This window comes from Scatophagus argus, chromosome 3 (assembly GCF_020382885.2).
Source record: "Scatophagus argus isolate fScaArg1 chromosome 3, fScaArg1.pri, whole genome shotgun sequence".
In the NCBI taxonomy this organism is placed as follows: domain Eukaryota; kingdom Metazoa; phylum Chordata; class Actinopteri; family Scatophagidae; genus Scatophagus; species Scatophagus argus.
The window spans coordinates 9,446,446-9,469,875 of NC_058495.1; the positions used below are offsets into that span (position 1 = coordinate 9,446,446).

General features: G+C 39.9%; 2 protein-coding genes across 5 annotated transcripts in view; both read right to left on the bottom strand.

The window, feature by feature from the left end:
- Nucleotides 1-12,011, bottom strand: part of itga7 (integrin, alpha 7) — a 30,901-nt gene extending 18,890 nt beyond the window's left edge. For all 3 annotated transcript variants that reach the window (XR_006842957.1, XM_046383285.1, XM_046383284.1), the window contains exon 1: nucleotides 11,498-12,011. Coding sequence is in view for 2 of the 3 variants with exons in the window: in XM_046383285.1 (XP_046239241.1) it covers nucleotides 11,498-11,715 (218 nt within the window). In the remaining variant the exon portion in view is untranslated. The remainder of the gene's footprint in view (nucleotides 1-11,497) is intronic.
- A 3,083-nt stretch (nucleotides 12,012-15,094) lies between these two features.
- LOC124056147 (protein shisa-5-like) lies at nucleotides 15,095-22,554 on the bottom strand. Of its 2 annotated transcripts, none has more exons than XM_046383287.1 (5): nucleotides 22,398-22,552; nucleotides 21,953-22,109; nucleotides 21,637-21,797; nucleotides 21,327-21,488; nucleotides 15,095-15,597 (listed from the first exon to the last, which is right to left on the bottom strand). In XM_046383287.1, exons 1-5 carry the CDS (start codon nucleotides 22,462-22,464, stop codon nucleotides 15,449-15,451), a joined length of 696 nt encoding a protein of 231 aa, XP_046239243.1. In that variant the 5' UTR covers nucleotides 22,465-22,552; the 3' UTR covers nucleotides 15,095-15,448. The 2 variants fall into 2 exon arrangements, with proteins under 2 accessions (XP_046239243.1, XP_046239244.1); XM_046383288.1 differs by lacking the exon at nucleotides 15,095-15,597 and adding an exon at nucleotides 19,871-20,265 and having other exon boundaries at nucleotides 22,398-22,554.
- Nucleotides 22,555-23,430: the final 876 nt, after the last annotated feature.

A 23,430-nucleotide genomic window follows, 5' to 3' on the forward strand; every position in this document is an offset into this window, starting at 1 on the left:
TGTCACGGGCCCAGTAGTCAGCTAGATAAAAAATAATGGAGAAAAGATAGTTGGAATGTGATGGGAATTGGGGGAATCAAACATAGTGGACCAGACTGCTGCACATGACAACATCTTACTCATCTTGCACCACGACAGCAGCTGCCACCATGACTAAACAGCCTTTCTTCCAGTGTAAGAAGAAACTCTTGTCCTCACTTTTTCAATTCCATCTTAGACATGATAATACACACAGACACAGGAACTACCACTGATACATCCTAGAGTGTCAGACAGCTCTATTTTATACTTTCTAGCTTCTCTTCCCTGACAACTATTTCTGTTTAAGTGCAGCCATGCATGCCTCAGGAATGATTCACCTCATCTTAATGAACCCCCAACAGCCATCCAAAGTCAAGACATCTCATCAGAAATAATGACTGCAAAACATCACTGGTGGGCCACATGAGAAACCCAAACAGTGTTAAGCTAACAAAAGCACATGTTAAACAAAAGGGATTTGATAAAGAGAAAGACCATAAAAAAAACTGTTAAGACCTCCTCTTATAGCTCCACATTCCAGAGAGCTCTGGGTTATGTTTGGGAGTTAAGATGATACCTATCTACCCCCTACATGTGCAGATACACAGGCAGGTGTCAGGGTGTAAGGTGGGAGGTCTGCTAAGCTGTCATACCACCACTATTTGGAAGACTGTGTTTGATGGCTCTAAACCCATCAATGTGCCTCAACATAAGATTAAGTTAACTTTATTGTCATTTCAGTTAAGGGGTGCAAATGGCACTTAAAGAATAAATTAAAAGGGAGAGAGAGAAAAGATTCTGATTGAGTGTGAAGAAATTTGAGGCTGTATTTGAGATTAAACTATATAACAAGTCAATCGATGGAAAAGTCTTTGTCAGCTAATAATCACTGATTAAACATTTCTATCATTTTTGTGTTCCCTGCTTTTATTTGTTTCATGTAATAGTTAGCTGAGTATCTTTTTGCTTTGGACTACTGGTTGGACAATACAAGACATTTGAAGAAAAAATAAGTGAAAACAGTTGCAGCCCTATTTAAAATCATCCATTCTCTCATTCAACCCATTCTTTCCCTAAAATGAAAAACATCTTTGTGTGAAAAATCCAAAAGGTCTTTAGATACATTGTCTGCGTGTCCTCAACAGTGTGTTCTGTGTGAATCAGTTTGTATGAGGGTCACTGAGTTGGTTAGAGCTGAATAATGTCCAACATACAGACAGGCACACATGTCCCAAATTTGACATAGATAAGATGTCATGGTTGAGTAATACTTTCATTTGTTCGCCTTTTACCCACTAAGCCTGCTCTTGAGATTGTTCAGGATTGAGTCAGAGAAAATGACCATCGTCTCCAGTGCCAGGCCTACCTCTCAGTAAACCCTCATACATTTGACGTAATGTGTGTGCGTGCGTGTGTGTGTGTGTGTGTGTGTGTGTGTGTGTGTGTGCGTGTGTGTGTGTGCTGTACACTGGGCCAGCAGGAGATATCAGGGTGTTGAGCATGACGGTGATGGTGTCTAGTGATATACCCAGTAAACTCAGACACCACAGAGCCGGCACCAGCATAACTGAAGGGTGTGTGTGTTTGTGTAATTTACACTGCTGGATTGTATTCACAGATTAGATAATGCACCTGAGCACTCCCTGCATCAGCGAACGCCCCTACCCCCGGTTACCTGTGAGATTAAAACAAGACTAAGACTTTAAAACCTTGATAGTTACTCCATTTAATTAGATTTATTTTTTTGGTAGAACTAGAATTATTTTTCACTTACTGCTACTAAATGCTGTACACAATATCGTGTCAATGCATCACATAGTTTTTGAGTTACTATAGTCAAAATGAAAATGATCCAATTAATAAACAGACCAATACCCATTAGAAAATAAAACAGAGAAGCTCATCCAGCCAGTCAGAGAACCCATCAAGGTATCAATCATTGTTCAATCAAGTAATTAACACCAACCAATAAGAAACTATCCAGTGTAGCAAGAGGGATGAAGAGCAATACATTGTCTAAATCTAAATCAGTGGGATGTTGAAAATCTAATGTTTATAGATGTGAGGAATTGTGTAACCCGGGGTTCCATTCTGGGACTGCTCATTTTTACAATTAACAGTATATTAATAGTGTACTGCGGAAATCTCTGTGGCTTATGTTTTATGTCACGTAGTTATCTTAGAACGGACACTTAGTATGGAGACTCTTAATCGAAGTGGGCCTCTTTTTTGGTTAAACAAAATACTATTGTTATACTATTATTACATCTTTAAGGGTATCCCATATTTCATTATATATTGTATTTCATTATATGGTGTTTTGATTGCATCTAGGGATTGTGAATATGGTATACATGACCTTTTTTATCAGCTGCTCTCATCAAAACAACTGCAGTCTATTACAACACATTTTCAAAACCCCTGAAATATGCCTCTACTTATGTGTCAGTGATTCGTTAACCCACCTCCACTGCCATAAAAATCACCCTTGTTTTTCCAGCTAATCATCACAGATAAAGGATAGTCACACACAGGACCCTCATTACACCATACTCATGCCCATGTGTTCATTGAGGGGATCATGTGCAGTGACCCCAAAACTCATTCTCTCTGTTTCTGACCACCCCTCCCCCAACAACTGCCCACACACACAATCCCATCCTCCTTCACTCCTCCCCCACTCTTAGAGTCACATCCCCACATAGAGCTTCCATAAAGGAGAGTGAGAGGAAGATCGGACAGCAATATATCACACTCATAACCAATGTCTTTTAGTAAATATCAAGAAAATTGTAGCTACTGTATAAAGTAGCTATGGCTAAGAGTGTTGATCCATCTCTGACAACCTGATGATCTTGAAAAATGAACACCTGCAGAAAAGTATTTTGCAATCTCACAATAATTCCTGAAGTCCTGTTTTGTTTGTTTATAGAAAGAGGGGGCGAGAAACAGAGAAAAACACTGGGAAGCAGTTCAGATGTTAATGTGACAAGCACTCAAGCTCCACTTAGAGTGCTAAAGGGGAGAAAAGCTTTTTCACACTCGACATTTTAGTAAAGAGCAAATGCAACTTGTTTTTTGAGCCCGACCCTGCGCAGGAATTTTCCAGGCGTGGTCCTTTAAAAGCTAATAAAGTTTATGAAATAACGAATCACATACAACCTAAACATTTCCAGTATTCACTTTCAGAACTATTTAGGCTGATCCCACCAAATCTGTCTGCTCACACCCTTTAACATCTGTCCATTGAAGAGCAGTGTGAGGCTGTTGCACTATAGACAGTGGCTCTACAGGATCAGCATGGGGGCCAGGGGCCCTCTGTTAGCCTGAGGCAAGACTCTGACCTCTGACCTACACACACAAACAAATACACACTCACACATGCACACACACACACACATTTATAAGTGCAAAGGAAAACCCATGTAAGCATGATGTTAATGAAGGCATGACTGTACAAATGGACTGGAATATTTGTTCACTCACGCACACATGCAGATACACACCAGACAACAGAAGGCTGTTCAACAACTGTGTAAACTTAGGATCAACACGCTGACTGCTGTCTGTCCAGCCGCTGACTGTGACAATCAGCCTCATAAAAAGAGCCTGTTTTCAGAAAATGCTGCTTTCTCACTTTTTGTTCTGCTGACGGGAAGAAGACAGCTGAGAATGAGGTGACCGAGCTGTGAATCATCATGTTTTTAGCATCTCAACTCTCTCCTCACTCCGGGCAGGGGAAAACTGGGATTTTGTGATGGATGATAAAGTGCAAAACGAGTGACCGAAACAGCTGCCAAGCCATGCAATAACCCCTTTGGGATTTTGTGGTTCACTGCCCATGGAAGTGGCTCAACTTCCTGCTTAAACACTGAGCTCAATGACAATGACACACAAGGGCAGTTTAATATCAATTATATTAAAAAAAACACACAAAAGATTCAAAAAAGCTTTGAACTTCTCTCATCACTAAAAAGCACATTCATCTTTTCCAAACACAGTCCAAACATTATCCTTCTAAAAGACAGTTGTAACCCCGTCTTCACTTCACATGCATCTTTAACAACCCCAAAGCTCACCACCTGCCCCATTGATCAATAAGTGAACAGCCATTCCCAGACTTAGATGGGGTAATGATTGGCCCTCAGGTCCAAAGTGTAAAGAGGAGATAACCCCTTTGCCTTTCTTTCCTTGTTCCCCTGTTCCTTTTAACCCCCCACCACACACACACACACACACACACACACACATACACATCCACTCATCTATCTATTGATCTGTCTGGTCCTCTCATATTCTGTCTCGGTTTTATTTGATCTTTCTTTCTCTCTCTTTTTTAACGGGTATTTTTTTTTGGTAACTGAGCAGGTAATGCACACGATCTATCCATCCATCCATCATTTGTGTTTCACACAGGCAGAAAAACTCTTTCAGTGAATCACAAATAGACCATTTCAAAGTTTCGAGGCCACCTGACTTGCACCTTTGAGTACGTGTGTGAAGAGAGTGAGAGAGCGATACATGCATACAAACAGAGGGAGTAAAGGAAACAGACAGCTGAGAAAAGAAAAGCAAAGAGGACAAAGAGCAGATTAATTAACCAATAAAGACTGATTTACCACATAATTACAAAATAAAGTGTGCAGTGAGTTGCTGCTAATCGTTTCCTTGCCATTCTAGTCATGTTGGCTTTGTTTTGGTTTTCCTTCAATATTAGTAAGATTTAAAAAAATGGTGTCTCACCTCCAACAAAACTAAGACCATCAATTTTGCAAAGACTGGCAGCCATATTGACAAGCCAGAGCAACACTCTTATTCCCTTTATTGCAAATCTCATGGGTCTCTTTAATGTCTGTTTATGCTTGTGTAATTGAGATTAAAGCAGTATCTGGTGTAAATCATAATGAAATTCAGGGATCAGCAGAGAAATATTATTCAACATCACAGCTGATTTATGTGTGCATACAGTGAGTAATATAAAATTTAAAAAAAAATTAGCAGTATTCATGCAATTCAGAACCAAATAATAATGCTAATAACTAAACTAGTCATTTAGTTTGACTACCATTTAGCATGTAATGTTATTTCCAGAATGTTTTGCATTTTTTTAACAGGTTTAGCATGTTAATTTTATGAAATGTAATTCTAAATCTGCCTACTTACTACTACATCATTCTTAAACAATTAGATGCCATTTATTAACAAGCTAACATTTCAGTTAATGTAAGCAATGTTTGCAAAATTCAGTCCACTTGTTCTAAATCTCTGAGTAAAAGTTATTTGTTGGGGTGGAGCCTGATTAAATCAATAAACACATTATAATTCAACTCAACTGTTCAACTGTTTGAGGAAATAACAAGATAAGATCACTTTCACTAAGTAATAACCCAAAAGGCATCTATGTAAAAAAAATATTTAAAATGTTCAAGTAATTAGTTTATTTGTATCCAAAGGCTCTCCTCAATCAGCAAATCTCTTCTAATAAATACAAACAAAAAGCCTCTGCATCCCTTGTAATTTCCTGTTCCTGTCTGCTTTTCATGGCTTCTGTCCGATCTCAGTTCTATATCAGTTCCCAGTAGAGCTGCCATCAGCTGATTGATTAACCTGCATCTTTACCAGTCAACTCAACTGCCTCCCAAAAATAACAACCACTACACACACACACACACACACACACAATCTTAGAGGAGGACTTCCTGACTTATTCATTCCTTCAACTCACATCCACATACACATCATACAATATCTGTGGTCAACTCACTGAGTTTTTAACAAATCAAAGGGAAAGCAAACATCAGTCATTAACAGCAAAAAAGATAATTATATGTTCTGATATACAACAAAATGCACTTGACACTCTCAGAACTTTATCTATAATAATAATCTCTAAAATGCAGCAGAGAATCTGCTCCTGCTCCTCCTACACTGCCAAATGGTGCATTTTTTTTTCTGCACCTCCATCAGCTCTAAGTTGTATATTTCCTCCTGACCATGCAGATTGTCCCTGTTGCTCCAGTGGCCATGTGGCCTGCAGAGTAATATTCCTGAAAGCTCTCTGCCAGGCAGCGCTGCTTCCCGCCGAGCTTTTGTCCAGGCCCAGGCAGCCCAGTGTGGAGGAATGGGAAAATGCTAAATAGACAGAGAGTAAGTGGCAGTAAGTAAAGAGCATTAGTCGTGTGTGTGTGTGTGTGTGTGTGTGTGTGCATGTGCGCAGGCCAAACTGTAAAGCTCACGCATGATCTCTCATATAAATAAGTTCTGCAACAGGGTGCGCTCCTACATTTACAAGGCTTTCAGATGAATGGTCTCTAGGAGATTAAGCAACAAGACAGAAGGAGAGAGAGAGAGAAGCAGAAGAAAAAGCATGAATTGAATTAAGGAGGGAAAAGGGTGAAGGTTCATTCTCAACTCTAAAACTGAGGGTGAAAAAGCAGCTTTTATATGGCTATTTTAATGCAAATTAGCTCCCAAAAATTCTTCATTGTGTTGTGAATGTGTGAAGCAATTATGCTGGGCCTCATTTACCCACAATTATGTATCTATTAAACAAAAGAAATGGTACTGAGAGGAGGCAAAAACCAAAGGTAGGCTGTTAATGTTCACAATTTAACAGTACAATAAATGTTATGATTCATGTTGTTAAATATGCTGATTTACTTTCTTGTAGAGACTTAGATGAGATGAATGCACCCTCCCATCTGTATGGACTGGTCAGCCAGTTAGCTTAGCGCAAAAACTGGAAATTGGGAGAAATAGCTGTCTTTTTTCTGTCTAAAGGTATCCACACACCAGCCACGCTCAATTTACTTTTCATTTATGCATAGACAAATGAAGTTACTGCGACTGGCCATCAACTAGTTTGGCACATAAATGTGGATACTGTAAAAATAACCAAGCTGGTTGCTTCTACCTGTTTCCACAGACATGAGGGTGGTATATAACTATTAACAGAAAAGAAAATAAGCTTATTTACAAAAATGTCAAACTATTGCTTTACTACAGTTAAATGTTATCAACTAGTGTGCTGAGTTTCTTATCTTTTGCATTTAACTTCTCTTGTAATCTGCAACCTTTCGGAGATCATCCAAAAATCCCTTCCACACTCCACTCTTGTTTTTTTTAGCTGTGTTAATCAGACCTCCAGTTCAATGAGAGGATTTGTTCAGCTTCAGAAAGCCCTGTTTTAGATTCTTACTCAGTCAGTGAAACAGAACTCCAGACTAGATGTCTGGGATTATATCGGCTACCTGTGACCCAGCTGGCATTGAGACTGTATCTCTCCTCATAAAGGCACCAAAGCAAAGTCTTTGGTAAACGTGAACCTCACTGCAACCTGAGATTTTCTACTTTCCCTATGGCAGTAACTCCAACTCCATGTCTACTGACAACAACAGCCTAACAGTCTAGTAATGTCCACAGTCAATGTGTGGCTTTGCAGCCCCTAAAAACAAACTGCCATGGTGTTCGGAGGAGAGGGAGACGTTGTTAAAATTTGCTAATGAAAGACATATCAAGAAAAGGGAAATTACTGATGCGATTGAAAATATAACACAAAACGAAGGCCAACAATTGGGTCAGAACAGAGAGTAAGAACAATAGATGTCTTTCAAGGCCGGACAGAGATCCTTCAGCAGGAAACAATAACAGATGATTTGGGACCTACATCAGAACTGCCATCCCCCACCTTTCTCAAAGCACTCTAAAACTGAAAAACCTTTACATTAAATCATGAGGCAGAGATCAATATGAAGACATGGAATAAAACTCTGACACTCAAGGCTTCCCAGCACACATGATGGGTACAGTTTGATTTACAAGCCTTTAGCAGTGAGCTCTACATATGCAGAGCACTTGGTGCTTTATCATGCCATAGTTTATCATGTCATAGTTTTTTTATAATTAACCAGCTCTGTGGCAATACACCATTGTGTTGTGTCGACCTGTCAGGATCGTATTGGGGATCTTGTAGCTGGTGTCCTGTGTGCTATCATTGACCAGCCTTCCATGATAAGGGTCATTTTCCAGGGTCTCTTTGTTACATCTGAATTCGGTAGCCCACTTCTTCATCATTCTATATGAAGGAGCGTCTTCTCCTAGTGCTGCTACCATGCTCATGTGGATCTCATCTCTGGTGATAAGGCATTTAGACCAAAGTAGATGATGACTGCATGAAGGCTGATGGCATTTTACTCAGACAATGCTGACTACCCGAAACAGAAATTTCACAGAAGTTATTGACTTTCAGCCTGATGATTCAGAGTTGAATGCACATGTAAAGATAGATAGATTGATAGATAGATAAATAGAGAGAGAGAGAGAGAGAGAGAGAGAGAGAGAGAGAGAGAAAGGGAGATATGGCAGATGTATACACAGGCAGAAGCAGAATTCAGGGAGATTAGCAGTGGTGGGATAAAGCTCAGTGGGCTTCCTGCCTTCACTGGGCAGTGAACTATTAGCAGAAGCACTTTTCATAACAGTATAAATAGCAGACGCACACATAACTCAGACTGAAATACCGTCTCATCTCATCCTATGTCTGGCATCAGCAGCAGCAGGAGAAGCCCCCTAAGTTCAGCTTGAGGCCTCTGCTTCAGGACAAGAACAATCAAAAGAAGTCACATCAAAAGCTTACAAAAGTTCAGGAAGCCAGAACGCGGATCTTATCTGTGTCTAAGTGCGGCATACTTTTACTTCCTCCCAACATGTCTCTGAACAGGATCTCGTTACAGCACAACAGTCAATATGAGATCATTGTGTCACATAGGTTGGCCTTTGCCTTGGCCTTTGCCGCCATAGTGAAAAGGAGCAGTAGGTTTGCAGCACCCATAATAAGTCTGTACTGTACTGTAAAACTAAACAAAAAGACATTCATTCCATAAATCTGCCAGCTGTATCTGAAGCTCAGCATCTATTCTGCAACGCTGCATGGTCCTGCTTTTGAAGAGAGCCTCCAACAAAGTATGCTACTCCAAAACCAGAAAGGATGAAACTCTACAACTTTAACAATATGACTAAGCTGATTTCTATTAGCATGTCATTGTTGCATGATACAGCCATGAGTAAGCACAGAGCAGGGCATCAAAGCACTAATATCATTTTCACCAATGAATCCGGCAAGATAACACACAATGAGCGTGACGCAGAATGACCACGGGCAACAGTAATGAGAACCTTCATAATATAAAGAGAAAATGAGTCATTGGCATCTAATTACAATAAGTTTGAGGCAAATTGTTTCATGACATACATGAGAAGAACAGACGATAACAGGAGCACCTTGGAAACTAAACTCCCAAATCTGAGCTGCAGTAACACAGAGAGGGAACAATCATAAAGCTTAATGGAAATGTATTATTCAGACAGGACAGATAATTGCTGTGCTGCTCTATCTGAATAATACATCTCTCTAATAATAACATAAACTGAAGTGCTTTGAAACTACAGTCCAAAGGGATGATGAAAAAAAAGTTGGGATTTTCGGGATGTTAGGAGCCAGCAAGCTGATTTTACAGTTTCTCATATTCCATGCTTTCAATTTTAGACAATTAAATTAATAAATAATAGGAGTCACAATTTCCTCAAAAGAATATTATTCCTGACTGTATTTCTGGACTTCTGTCCAATATGTGGCAACTTTAAATCTTCATAACTACATTAACTAAAATTATAACCACATCCCTGTATATTGTTTAAAGATAAAGTAGATGTCGCTGATGATGTCGAAAAAAATCACCATAAAGTCATTCAGTGGATCTGATGTCACAGCATACTGGCAACAACATTATTCATCCCAGTGACTTCCAGTAGGTGCATCACATCAACACATCAGTTAGTTTACTGACTGCCTCCTCCTGGTGCTAATTCCACATAGTGTAGTATTTTTTTCAGAAGTCTTGCCTCTGTTGAAGTTGGAAAAGGTCCACAGCAATAGGTGATACAATACTTTGTGTTCCTCCTCAGTTCTTAAAATAATTTCCAGGAATGTTGCTGGACAGTGAGCAGGTTTCAGAGGGCTGACGTGACTCTCACTCGGACTGTCTGTGTGTCTGTGAAGGCTGATGTCACTGGTCTTACCAGGCGACAGGGTGACTCCAGCCTGAGTAAACTGAGTAGCCAACAGTTAAATATGGAGCTCCAAAACAGGGAGATGTAATAAATAAACTCTCTTATTCCAAAATGTTTGAAATAATTTTAAACTATATACAGCACACAAATATTGCATTTTTCCAAGTTACACTGTTTAAAATGCATTATCAATCCAATACTATAAAGATAACACTCACAGTAGTCATTTTTCTCCACAACAAACACTTACTTTTGATACTTTGCATACTTTTTATTCACAATGTTTCAGTATACTTTTACTTCATTAGAATTTTACATCCAGAAGTTTTATTTGTTATGGGGTATTTTTACATTGCAGCAGTGAAACTTAAGTACAGGTTGTGAATACCTCTTCTACCACTGGTTATATCCATGTATTACTCACATTTGTGTGCATTGTGTTTATGTCTTACTACTTTGGATCTTTTGCTGCACCATTAAAAGGAAATGTTTAACAAAAGCTTTTGAAGGTGTACAGGGTTTGTATATGTATAGGAACATGTTAGGATGGCCTGAACTGAATTTGTAGTGGAAAATACAGAACAGACATCTGGCCTGATGGGAAAAAAATCCTATAGATATATTACAGAACTGTTCTCACTGGCACCTCATAAGATGAAATATTAATCACAACGCTTGAGGTAAAGAAAATTAAAGTCACCTCTTATTTATAGTCATGAAGCAAACAATCCCAAAGATTTATAGGCAGACCTGTTATTATAATTTATTCATGATTTCTGCAGGAGAGGAACAAGGCTCATGACTGTTCCAGTCACTCTGAGAGATACATCAAAACAGCTGCTGACAAACAGCAGATCAGACAACAAACATGGTCACATACACAAGCAAACACACACACACATCAGAGAACATATACACACACAGGCCAACACACTATAGGACACATTAGCATGTCCACACCCCTGGTGTGAAGTCTGCATTAGACTTGAACTGCTCTGAAAAAAATCACTTAGAAACATTTTTCCCTTCACTTCCTTTCAGCTGATTCAGCAATCCACTCTCCACTTACTGTAAATCATCGCCTATTAACTCAGAGCTCAGGCTGCTCATGCTGTACATGCTCCAACTCCTGCAACCAGTTCTGAGTTATGAGTGTTACAGTGATTTAGCAAATGCAAGGGCTGGTGCAGCACAGAAATGCTGACTGTGGTATCCATGCACCTCTAAGTTCAGCTTTTAACTGAATCAAAAAATGAAAAGTCATGGTGGGCTATAGTGAACATTGTACACAAGGAGCAGGTGAACATGCAAGATACTACACATTAACACTGAATGAGTACGATCCAACAGTAAGCCAGAAACACCCAGGACACACAGGACATGCTCAGTGCCGCATTCACTTACTCACCAGCTCTGGGGCTCTGGGGTAAGCTGTTGATGAAGTGCTAGAGAGAAACCGAAAAAGGTGTCGTGGTCCCCCAGCTTATGCAAGGTGTGAGTAGTATCCAGGTTAAAGCCACACACTTGACTTAAAAAGGTCAACAGAGCCCAGAGAAGGGTAGTCCAAGGATAAGAGGAACAAGATGAGAGGGAGACAGTGTTCCCATGACCCAGCGGGGCTGCCATCGCAAGGTGCACAGCAAGTTCAGTTGAAGAGGAGTACAAGGCAGATTCCTTTAAAGGCTCCCGGAGAGCCAAAAGGGACTAAATGGGGACAATCCTGTGCAGTCTCCTCTCCTCTGTGGATGCCTCCCTTGTTTCCAGTCCCCTTTCTGTTCGAGCCTCGCTCTATCGTGCCGACTCCCAACTCCTCCGTTTGCTGCTGTCAGTCTGAAGAGCACGCTGTGAAAATGTGGCTGCTGCTATATGTGTGTGTGAGTGTCTCTCTCTCAATGCATGTGCGCCTCCCCCTCCTCTAAGCTCTGAGGGAGACAGAGGACAAGTGCCTTGAATAGCCCGCTCACTCACTCCTCCCCCCCACCCCTCTCTCTCTCTCTCTCTCTCTTTCAGTCCCCCCACCACCATCCTCACTCCCTCCCTCCCCTCTCTCAGCTGACATCAACACTCAAGGGACTGCTGCCAAAATACCAGGCAAGGTTGTCAAGATACTTGGAGGCTATTGAATAGAGAGAGAGGGTAAAAAGACAGCAGACTGTTTTATCTGTTGAGTTCACACAGTCCAAACTGTGGCTTTCTGTGGCCCCTCATTGGCATTGCAGGTGCTTGTATATCCAAGGAACATCAAAGGGAAAAACCTGACGTACAATCTTGAAAGTTAAAAAGCTACAGATGAAAAGTCTGAAGGTTTCTTTTCTAAAAGCCAAGACGTCTGACTTCTGGTGGCAGCGATCTGGAATGAATCTGAAAGCCACAGTGACTGATTAAACTTCCTTACAGACTTTTATCCCTTCTGGAGGAAGAGAGTGGCAGTGGAGGTGCTGTGACAGAGCAGCGTTCACAAAGACCACTGCAACAACTCAATAGAGCAAATTTTATGTATTCATTAATCCAACAATATAACAACAATTTTCTGTACATTTTCCCGCTGGTATCTCAAACAAGATACTGCCAGTATACCTCAGTTGTGTGCGCTCACCCACAGCTGCTGTTTTAACCAGCTGATTTCTGTTTCTCTTGAGTCCATCTGTGTGCAGCTGTCAGAGTGTCGCCTCAACTGTTCCACACAGTAAACCTCACACACAGCAGTTGCACAGCCAACGACATGAGAAGATGAAGTATTTCATTTTGACAACTTGTCCTTGCAAGGTTTTGTTGCCTTCCCAGTCAGGATGGGCCGATGAAGAGTTGAGGTTTTATAGGCGGGTGTTCATATTTCCGATCAAGTGTCAAAATTTTTCTTATACTTGCTTATATTTCTTTGTCAACTCATACCACAGGTCTGACTTGCGTGTGTCAAGTAGATAGAGATGAGATGATAGTGGAATCTCAAGATGAAGACAGAAAGGTTTTATGATGACAGGTGTTGCAACACCCTGCAGGACCCATCTAATAACGTTCCTTTTTTTGTTTGTTTGTTTTTTGATTGGTTTGTAATTGAGTCTGTGTCTTCTAACTTGTAATTCTAAGGGTAGTTTTGAATGTATCTGATAGTAGTTTACCAGCAGCCCCTCTGGAAATCACCTGGACGCAGCATCCAGTAAGCTATTTCAGTGTATCCTCGATTAGCCTCCACTTGCCTAAACCATGTGGGTAACTTGGTCGGTGTGAGATGTTGGCTTTGACAAATCGCAAAGAAGCAGCAAATTTTCTTATCAAAACTTGCACATTAAGGAGGATGAAAAATTAGAGTCTTTGGGCTCTATCACCAGTGTCTACACACACACACTCACCAAGTTCATGAATGGTTGAGGGTGAATTCCTCTCCTATCATCTGGCTGGCACCAGCTGCTTCTCCTGCCAAACACTGTCTGCCCCCTGCTGCCCTTATCTGGTATTAAAATAAGAATTTATGAGCTTTCACAGGACACCCAGCTGCCAGGTCTGGCTGTTAGGCATACCTAGCTAAAACAAATGCTATCTAATACAAAGTCCTGCGATAAATCCCGCATTCATGAAGGAGACCATGCTCAGGTATTGCAGAAACTGTTTTAGATATGTGATAGTTTTAACTGTATGGTTTTCATTAACTTGGAGGCGGCTGTTTGTGGTGTTGAATTATATTGTTATACCAACAGGTGTTTTTATTTTTTTGTGCGCCGCATTTATATCAAAGAGGAGAACAGAAATACCTCTTTAGTTATTTGAGCTAAATGTGCACAATGACAAGGCAAACATGCTGTTTAGCAGGTATAGTATTGAAGAAACCATCTAAAATCGAGGATAGAAGAAAATTTGCAGCTGACATCTGGAAAATGAGATCTGATTAACTGATGGATGGATGTTAAGAGATTTTCTACAAATTTCCCAAAAAATATTTCTAAATTAGATTGGCAACCCTGGGTTTTAAATGGAAAATTTGTTATCACATATCTTTAGTAACTGAAAATATCAAAATATAAATAATGCTGTTGAGTCTGTTTGTGTTTCCAAGCATGTGGGAGAGTTTGGCATGCCTGTATCTCTGTGGAGCATCTTGGCTAGAGCGAGATTGAGCATTTCGGAGTTTGTGCTTTTGTCAGCAGTTGCTCCCACGTACAGCTCACTGGCTCAGTGCAGAGTCCTCAGTATCTAAAACCTGAGCAAAAGGGTTGATTTCGGATATCAAACACCATAGTGTGACTCCTCATTGATCTCCATGTGCCAGGCAGCTCAGATTTTAGCTACACTGTAAATACCAAAAGAATTTCACAAAACAGAAGAAAAGGGGAAAAAAGAAAAAAGGAATTGTGTGGGATGTCAAGAAAATGCTGAAAACATCTTAATGGCAGCTCGGGCAGGAGGCCAAACAAGAATGCTTTCAGACAGAACAAAGCACAGTCAGAGGGATGGTTGTGAGAAAGGGAAAAAGAGAAGAAGGAAGGGATGGAGAGGAAGAAAACAGTAGAATGGGCTGGCTGTAAAGATTATCTGCCACAATGTCCATGACACTGGCATCCCTACACAAGTGCTCATTAGCAGTCTGAGCCACACTTCAAGGAGAGATCTTATTTTAGATGGCAAGCAGGGAGCAGCACATCAAGGCAGGGTCATTTTTCCTGTTATAGCCCCCTGTTACTTCAGTCACTGAGATAGCCACAGTCAGCACTATTACTGTATTGATTAATAGAGGGCGCAGGATGCTATAAGAGGCAGTGGCACTGGTAATTATGGGATTAAATGCAAGCATGTCCACTCTAGCTATTAAACTGCACATGATACCACAGTAACAGGCTAAAGTGAGCACAGTGATTTTGTCTCACTTTAGGTAATAACATTTAGTAACAACATTCTGGATTTTTATAACAAACACTGATTTCATTTGCAAGCAGATTTAAAGTGCATAAGATTTAGTGGAATCTACACCCCTTACATAAGGGTATAGAAAGAAAAAAGCCAACCAACAATGTATTCTGAACATCAAGAGGTATAAATACCTGTGATTTTAATCCTTGCAAGAAGTATTTATATGATTAAACAGACATGTAGAAAAAATACACCTGATAACAAGAGTTCGCAGGCAGCACACAGTATCCCAATAGTTCATCTTTCCATTCAAAATAAAAGTGGGACAGAGGCGACCTCTAGTGGCAATTGGTATTCACTGAAAAAGAAGAACATGATTCCAATTGTTCTAAAGGCACAACAGTTCAACGAGCAATTTGACATCCTTCAAAGTGGGTTTCCTTTGCATCAACATACTGTAAACCACACACACTGTGCAACCAGAGTTTTAAAACATACAGTGCTTTGTTCTTGTAAGTTAGGGTTTGGGGTCATAATCAGGGTTGTAGGGTGGCTGTGCAAGTCCATCAGAATGTGATGGTGGTGGTGGTGGTGCATAAGGCATGCTGGGGAATGGGTACATTGGCTGCCCTGGACTGAATGCAGCTGAAGAGAGAGCTGGGTTGGCTGAAAAGATAAAACAAATATTTGTTTTTTCACTGATGAAAAATTTTGAACCAGATATTTTCTAATGCAGTTATTAATATCTGAAACTTAAGATTTCATTGCAAGAGTTTAATATCAGTCCAAGGTGCAGAAGTGCTCCAACACTGAGTCATGCAACATTGTCTTTAGAAAAATAATAACAGAACTTTAATTTTCAGAAATAACTTCCAACTTTGTAATTCTATTGGTTTTTGACAACCATGGAGCTCTATGACACAGAGGAATAAGATGTCAGGAGTGTCACCAGACTTTTAAAAGTGACTTTAAAAATGAGTTTTGCTATAAGTAAATGCTGACATGGTTTGTTAATAGAAATAAGGAGGCAATCCATTGATTCTTTTCCACTTACTCACACTGGACAAAAGTGAAGCCAAAATATTCCAGATATTTGGACTGCTAACTTGTGTTGTTCATTAGTGATCAGGTGGTGGAGCCATGCTATTAAGTTCCCACCCATAGACCAGTCTGACCCAATCACAAGCAGCACTCAGTTGTCAATCATGATGTCTCACCCCTTTTTATAGCACCAAATACCTAATTACAACCATTTTTATCAAAAAACAACAAAAAAGAACACTTGAACATATAACAGTGTGGTGAGAACTACCTAAAATGTCAAAAAACATCTTTGTGAAAAATGTATCTGATATATATTGATATGTATATGTGTGAAAACATTGAGGAGAGGGTTTCATGATCCTTAGTGAATCGAGCCACCATGGGGTGATGGATGTGTTTTGGCTTCACTTTTGGGCAGCTGTCATGTCGTCCATCTTTGTCAATGAGGTAACCCTCACTGATACATATCATCCTCTGTTTCAGACAGGTGGACTAGCTTGGACAACTGGGTGCCACTAACCTACTTGCTACACCCAGATACTCCTCTCCGACTGAATCAGAATTATTAAACTCACAGATGTCATGAAATAACTCACTTGCTTCTAAGTATGAGGGTGGCGGTGCTGTAGGTGAGCCTCCATATCCAGGCTGGACGGGTACAGGCTGATAGCCTGGATAAGATGGTTGATATCCAGAGGGGGAGAGTGGCTGCTGGGGTGCTGCATAGACTACGGTGGTGGTGGTTGTTCCAGCTGTAGGTAAAGTTGTACATTGAGATTGGTTTGAAAAGGCCTAAGCATACTACAGCATGTCCAAACTATTCCTGTAACTACAGCTGCTTGTGTATATAACGTATTTAAAAAGTATTCAGTTGCCTGTACAAAAAAAGGAAAAACAAAACTGTGTCCTACTTTGGGCCGTTTGGCTGCGTCCTTTTCGACACTTCCTGCACAACAAGCTGCAAAGAGCCACACAGCATATGACGAAACTCACACAGAGGATGATGGGAATAATAGATCCTAAGATGCCTCCGAGAAGCACGGGAGTATGGCTTGAGGCACGTGGGAAAAGACAAAAAAAGACCATTTAAAATGTATAATGATAAAAACAATTACATTTCTCTAAAATGCCGATATTGTTTCATATCCTAAAACTGTCTCTTTTATCAAGTCTTTGTGTCATGGAGTGCATTTTGATGGGGCCCTCTCTGTCCCCAACAGTTGTTACAGTAATTAGCTGTAACACATGTAACACGGGGTCGTGGTGAAAAGGGTGAGAGTCAGTTGAATGTTATAACATAACATGGACTGAAAAAATGACCTGAACTTGAAGCTGAACTTGAAGTTGTCACTTTTTAAACACTCGTGTAAGAGGCATTGACAGCATTCACATTGAGAAGCATATACAAAGTTTAAAGTGTGAAACTGTGACAATTTAACTATGAACTGGCGCAACTTGACTTTTGGTTTCATTTTGTGACTGTCCGCTAACGACTGCGGAAGTGCTAAAAGTCCAAAACTTGTCGAAATAAAAACTTGGATAAAACTTACTCCATACCGCACCGTGAAGAAGTTAGTTTCGAGTCGGTTACTCGACAGACGTTGATTCTGGATCCAACACTGCGGCGTCTTCTTCGTATTTCTCACAGAGTCGGCAGTGAGAGTGTTTATCAGAGCATCGCTGCTAAACGCGTTGATTACATTTAGGAACTATCAATAAATTACTGTTTACCTGACACGTAACCAATGTTATTTTCAATACCTATTTAATACAACTACTTTGACTGTGAATATTTAATTAGTTTATTTTGCTTAAATATCTAAATAGAAAATAATTTAGACACACTCTTGAACCTCTGTGTTTCATGTATTAGTTATGAATATTTTCATTTTTTTCAGTAGCGTTTATGTCATGTTTCACATTTTGCTAACCCCTCTCCAAAAAAACACAAAGACACCTCACCAGCTTATTTGTTTTTTGTAAATGAATGTTCATTCTGCATGTTCTGTCTGCATGTGCCCACCTTTAGTTGAAGATTGACAAGACATCACTTAAGTTTCCTTAAGAAATTGTAGTCGTTAAAGGTTCTCTTTGACGTTGATCATTGTCAACCTAAAGTGTTCACCTTCTCCACTTCATAAAAATAAATTAATTACAAGTTAGCAGTCACAGTAGGTGTTCTTTATGAGACTAACCATAATTTTTTAAATTGTAATATTCACTAATATTGGCACGGTGAGAAGAAGGTATTTTTAAAAGTTTGAAATGAAAAGGTAGGTAAAAAAAAGAAAGGTAAGAAAAAACGTTGGGTGTGTGCCAGTCAAACAAATTTATTGATGGTCCCTAAGTTAAACCACTGCCTTTAAGAATGAGGCTGGGAGGTGAGCTGAATGGCTTCTCACTAGCAGGATCTTAAGTGACTGCCACAAAGATCCAACCTAAAACTAATGTTAATGGTACAGTTTGGGCTGAGGTTTTGTTTTCTGTTTTTTGGTGTGTGTGGGTTTTTTTGTTTTGTTTTGTTTTGGCGGGGGGGGTTGACAGATTTTTTCATCTTTAGGACTTCTTTCTACGAAAGTGAAACCAAATGTCAAGTTAAATATTCTACTCAGTGCGCCCCAGTGCTTGAGTTGAATTATCTATTTTTTTGCCTTTTTTAAACTCACATAATTTATTTTTTATCTGCTCATCTGACTTGAAATGCTTGTTTGTGTTGCTTTCCTTAAATTCCAAATTTTCAGTGCTCAACACTTCCATTTTAAATAGGTCATGTTTACTGCCAAACAAATGGCCATTACTGAAGATATTATTCATAAAGATTTAGCTACCCATAAAAATAAAAATTAAAAAAATGAGCTTTAGCAGTGTAAATTACACACACATTTGTATCACAGTGTAGGTTTCCCATGATTATATATTATATGATTAGATAGATAGATAGATAGATGAATAGATAGAAGTCCCACAGGACCTTAGCTTGGTCATTCTCAACCATCTTGGGACGCGTCTTCCATTCTGACTTTGGGACTTCCAGCCCATACTCAGTGCAGATGTTCCTGCATACTATGTCAGCCACTTGGTTATGGTGTTCCATGTACACTGTTCCTGCCTGCATCTTACACATTGCTGAGTTTGAATTTTCTCAGTGGCATCTTTACACAGCCTGCACCTGGGGTCTGTCTGGTGTGGTAGACCCCAGCTTCTATTGATCTTATACTGAGTGCCTGTTCTTGTGCTGCCATGATTAGCGCTTCTGTGCTGTCTTTCAGTATCATCCTTCCACTCTTTGCGATGATCAGGCTAAGGGGGTTCAGGCCTATGCAGAACAGCAACTGGGACAGTGCATCACCTTGGTATATGCCGCACTTGATGGTAACTTCTGCAATTGGCTTTGAGTTGACTTCTTCCTCAGCCCCATCAAGTTCTTTATGAAGGCTCTTAGTGTCCTGTTCATGTTGTACATTTCCAGGCATTCCAGTATCCATGTGTGTGGCATTGAGTCATAGGTTTTCTTGTAGTCAATCTAGGTGGTGCACAGGTTGTTCTGCCTGGTCTTGCAGTCCCGAGTGAATGCTCTGTGGACCAATAGCTCATGCTTGGCTACCCTGGTATTGCCACAGTACCAGTTCCATTCTGAGCCTCACTCATGTATGGATCCATGTACCACTATGATGCTTCGTGTGTGTGTGTGCATGTGTGTGTGTGTGTGTGTGTGGATGTGTTTTCCTGTAGTTGTGGAGACAAAAATCTGTTTACACAGTCAAATGAGGACCTGCCTTACTTATTGGGACAAAATGCAAGTCCCCACAACATAAATCATTTAATATTAGTGTGAAGACTTGCTGTAAGGTGAGGTTCTGGTAAGGGTTACGTTAAGGCAAGGATTAGAATTAAGGATTAGGAAAGTAATGTTTATTGTTATGTTTACGTGGTGATTAAGCCTCCGGGAAATTAATGTAAGTCTGTGTAATGTCCCCAAAAGTGATGACAACACAACTGTGAGTGCGTGTGTGTCTGTAAAATTTGACATCATGCAAAGTGGGTTGCCTTCATATCAACATACTGTAACTGAGACATTTTACATTCCCATGAGAATAGCAGTGCAACCAGAGTTTTAAAGCATGCAGGATTTTGGTTGAGGGTTTGTTCTGGTTTAGGGGTTTGGACCATAGGCAGGGTTGTAGGGTGGCTGTGCAAGTTCATCTGAATGTGGTGGGGGCCAAGCCTGGCTGGGCAGTGGGTACATGGGATGTCCTGGACTGAACGCAGCAGAAGAGTGGCCTGGATTGGCTGAAAAGACAAAAACAAATATTGGTTTGTCTTTACTGAATGTTTTGTGGCTTTCTAAATTCTTCCTTTTTTCTAAGATACTGGTTTGTAATGCTAATAATGAAAGAATAATACTGGTAATATGATATGGTGTTATTCTTTTATTGTTACTGTTAACATCTAGTGACAAGACCTCCCCATCCTGTCAGCAACGTAGTTCTTACCAAACATTACTGTATGAGAGGTAGATAGTGATCATGGTAATCAATATACATGTCACCCAATGCACAGATGTGGCCCATTCATGTCTTCTTAAAAGAGTTGTGAAGTTAGTGGAAACACTGGACTCTCCTGGATAATGTCATGAGCTTATTAGTTATGGCCATCAGTTTTAATCATTTCAACTTTGTGACCGAGAAATCGTTTTGGCATAGAGGACATGTCTGAATGCCTTCAACAAAAATATAAACCCACTTTTATTTTTACTCCCATTTTTCCAGTTTGAATTAAAAGATACAATATTCTTTCTATGCGCACATTCTCTCTTATTTTGAACACAGTTTTGTTAATTCATCCTTTTCCCAAAGGCAATTCACCCACCTGGCAGGTGGATGAATTGGTGGATGACCTGTTTTATTTATAATTTAATTGGGAGACTTTCATGCAAGTCAGAGCCATAGCAGTGTTCCAACACTGCAGTCATATAACATATTCCCTTTCTGGAACCAAGAGTGCCAGAAATAACTTTTCTCTTATTGAATTTGGACAACATGGAGCTCTTTGACACAGAAGAATTACATGTATCAGGCTTTAGGTTCACATGCAGTATTATAAACACATGGAATATCACAAACGTTTCTTTGAAGATGATTATTGCATCAGTAAATGCTGGCAACAGTGAGCAGAATGTAACCCTTTAAATATATAGTAATCACAGCAGAATCTGATACATATCATCCTCTGTTTCAGACAGGTGGACTAGCTTGGACAACTGGGTGCCACTAACCTACTTGCTACACCCAGATACTCCTCTCAGACTGAATCAGAATTATTAAACTCACAGATGTCATGAAATAACTCACTTGCTTCTAAGTATGAGGGTGGCGGTGCTGTAGGATCAGGTGAGCCTCCATATCCAGGCTGGACAGGTACAGGCTGGTAGCCTGGATAAGATGGCTGATATCCAGAGGGGGAGAGTGGCTGCTGGGGTGCTGCATAGACTGCGGTGGTGGTGGTTGTTCCAGCTGTAGGTAAAGTCAGAGATTGAGTTTGCTGAAAAGAAGGTATTCTTCTTCAGTTATTAACTGTAACTGTGAAGGTTTGCACACAGAGTATGCAAAAAAGACTGCAGTTGCCTGCATAAAGTAAACTGCAACCAAAAATGCATCTTACGTTGGTGCCTTTGATTACGTCCTTTTCGACACTTCTTGTAGAACAAGCAGCAAGGAGCCACACAGCAGATTATAAGACCCACGCATACAATGATGGGAATAATGGATCCTAAAATGCTTCCCAGAAGTATAGCAATTTTCCTTTTCTGCCCAAGGCTAACACTGGGGAAAGTCACAGAAAGCAACATAAAGAATAATGATTAACACAATTCCATGTCTTTAAAATGCTGATATTCTTTTACATCCTGTAACTGTCATTTAAAAAAAAATGTATGTTTTATCATGTAGAGTAAAACACAGGTGAAACAGGAGCACACCCTCCAGGACAGCTTTCTTGTTTTTCCTGAGTCAGACGGTACTTCTTTTCATTGCAGCAGTATCTGTTGTTGCAGTCTCCACAGCAGTACTGACTGACACATTGCTGAGTTTCATGGTAAAAACCATCTGTGTCCCAGTAGCTGCTACACTCATCAGCTGTAACATATAAAACACAGGGTCACACTGAAGGCCAGAGGGGTGAGAGATCAAGGAGTTACAGAATAGCATGAACTGGTAAGATTAACAGTTAAAGTTGTCTCTTAAACATGCATAGATAACATACATAGACATTCAAACTTGGAACAAGTGGCTCCATTCGTGGTCCGACTAACAAGTAAAGCTGTAGCTATTACCTGACTTATCTGGGTCATTTTGGTCTCACATTGTGACTGACTGAAGGGAATGCTAACAAATCAAAACCTGATGAAAAAACACAGAACTCACCCCATACAGCCGGGAGCAGAATCACAGAAGAAACACACACAAGAGCGGACAAGGTCCTTGAAACCATAACTATTATGATGTAGTGTTAAGAGTAACTCTGACTCTGCACTGAAACAACTGTTTCAACCTGTCTGTCCCACCCTATAGCAAGCAGCCCAACAACATTCCTCACTTAACGTGAATTATCCACCGCTCTATTAACAAACTCTTCCTTTGACTGCTGATCTTTAAATGTTTGTTGTTCCTATTATTTTATTTAGTCGAATAAAAATCTAATTGGAAAAATCAAAACCTTTATAGACAAATGAGCTAATAAAATGTTTAAAAAATGTTTTTTGCACACTGGCTATGCTTAACCACTTCTTAGTCCTTCCTCCATTACGCAATATACTGCATACTTACTGAGAGGTGAACTCATTGCTGTTTGTGGAAATAAAATAAAAATAAAATTTATATTAGTTTGCTTGTAGAGAGAAGTTAATTTTTAATGTACACGCTTTATACTACACAGCTCTGTGTGTCCAACATGAGTCTAAGTAATTTAATTAATCTTCACTTCTGTCAGTCCTTCTCTTTAGCCATGCTAATCCAAACCAAAACATTTCCAAAACTATGGGATGGATTGCCATGAAATTTGGCAAAGATATTCATTCAGTGTGTTGTGGGGACACATTCCACTAAATATTCATATAAGCTCAAATTGCTATGATATAGTAGACAACCACATTGTCCATAATAATAATCAGCAAAGGTAATCATAATCATAACTAAACTTAACAACTGGACTCCATGGTGGCCTGTGTGAGAGTCGCAAATGATGCCATGACACGCTAAACTATGATGTGAACATAACAGACATGACACCATCACATTAACATTGTTGCTGCAAGCATGTCAGCCTGCTTGTGGATGATACATTCATCAAATTTACGAGTCGACAAATGTAATATATCAGATAGCTCATATTAGACCTCACTACATCAGGGAGGGACCAAAATTCCTGGTAGGTGCTCGACTTGTTTCACATTTACAC

Excerpts from the sequence above, each read along its gene's own strand:
- LOC124056147 (XM_046383287.1), bottom strand. The coding sequence starts at position 22,464 with ATGGTTTCAAGGACCTTGTCCGCTCTTGTGTGTGTTTCTTCTGTGATT. Across the intron at positions 22,110-22,397 it reads TCTGCTCCCGGCTGTATGGG|CTGATGAGTGTAGCAGCTAC; the intron begins GTGAGTTCTGTG and ends TATATGTTACAG. Across the intron at positions 21,489-21,636 it reads ACGTAATCAAAGGCACCAAC|CTGGAACAACCACCACCACC; the intron begins GTAAGATGCATT and ends CTTTACCTACAG.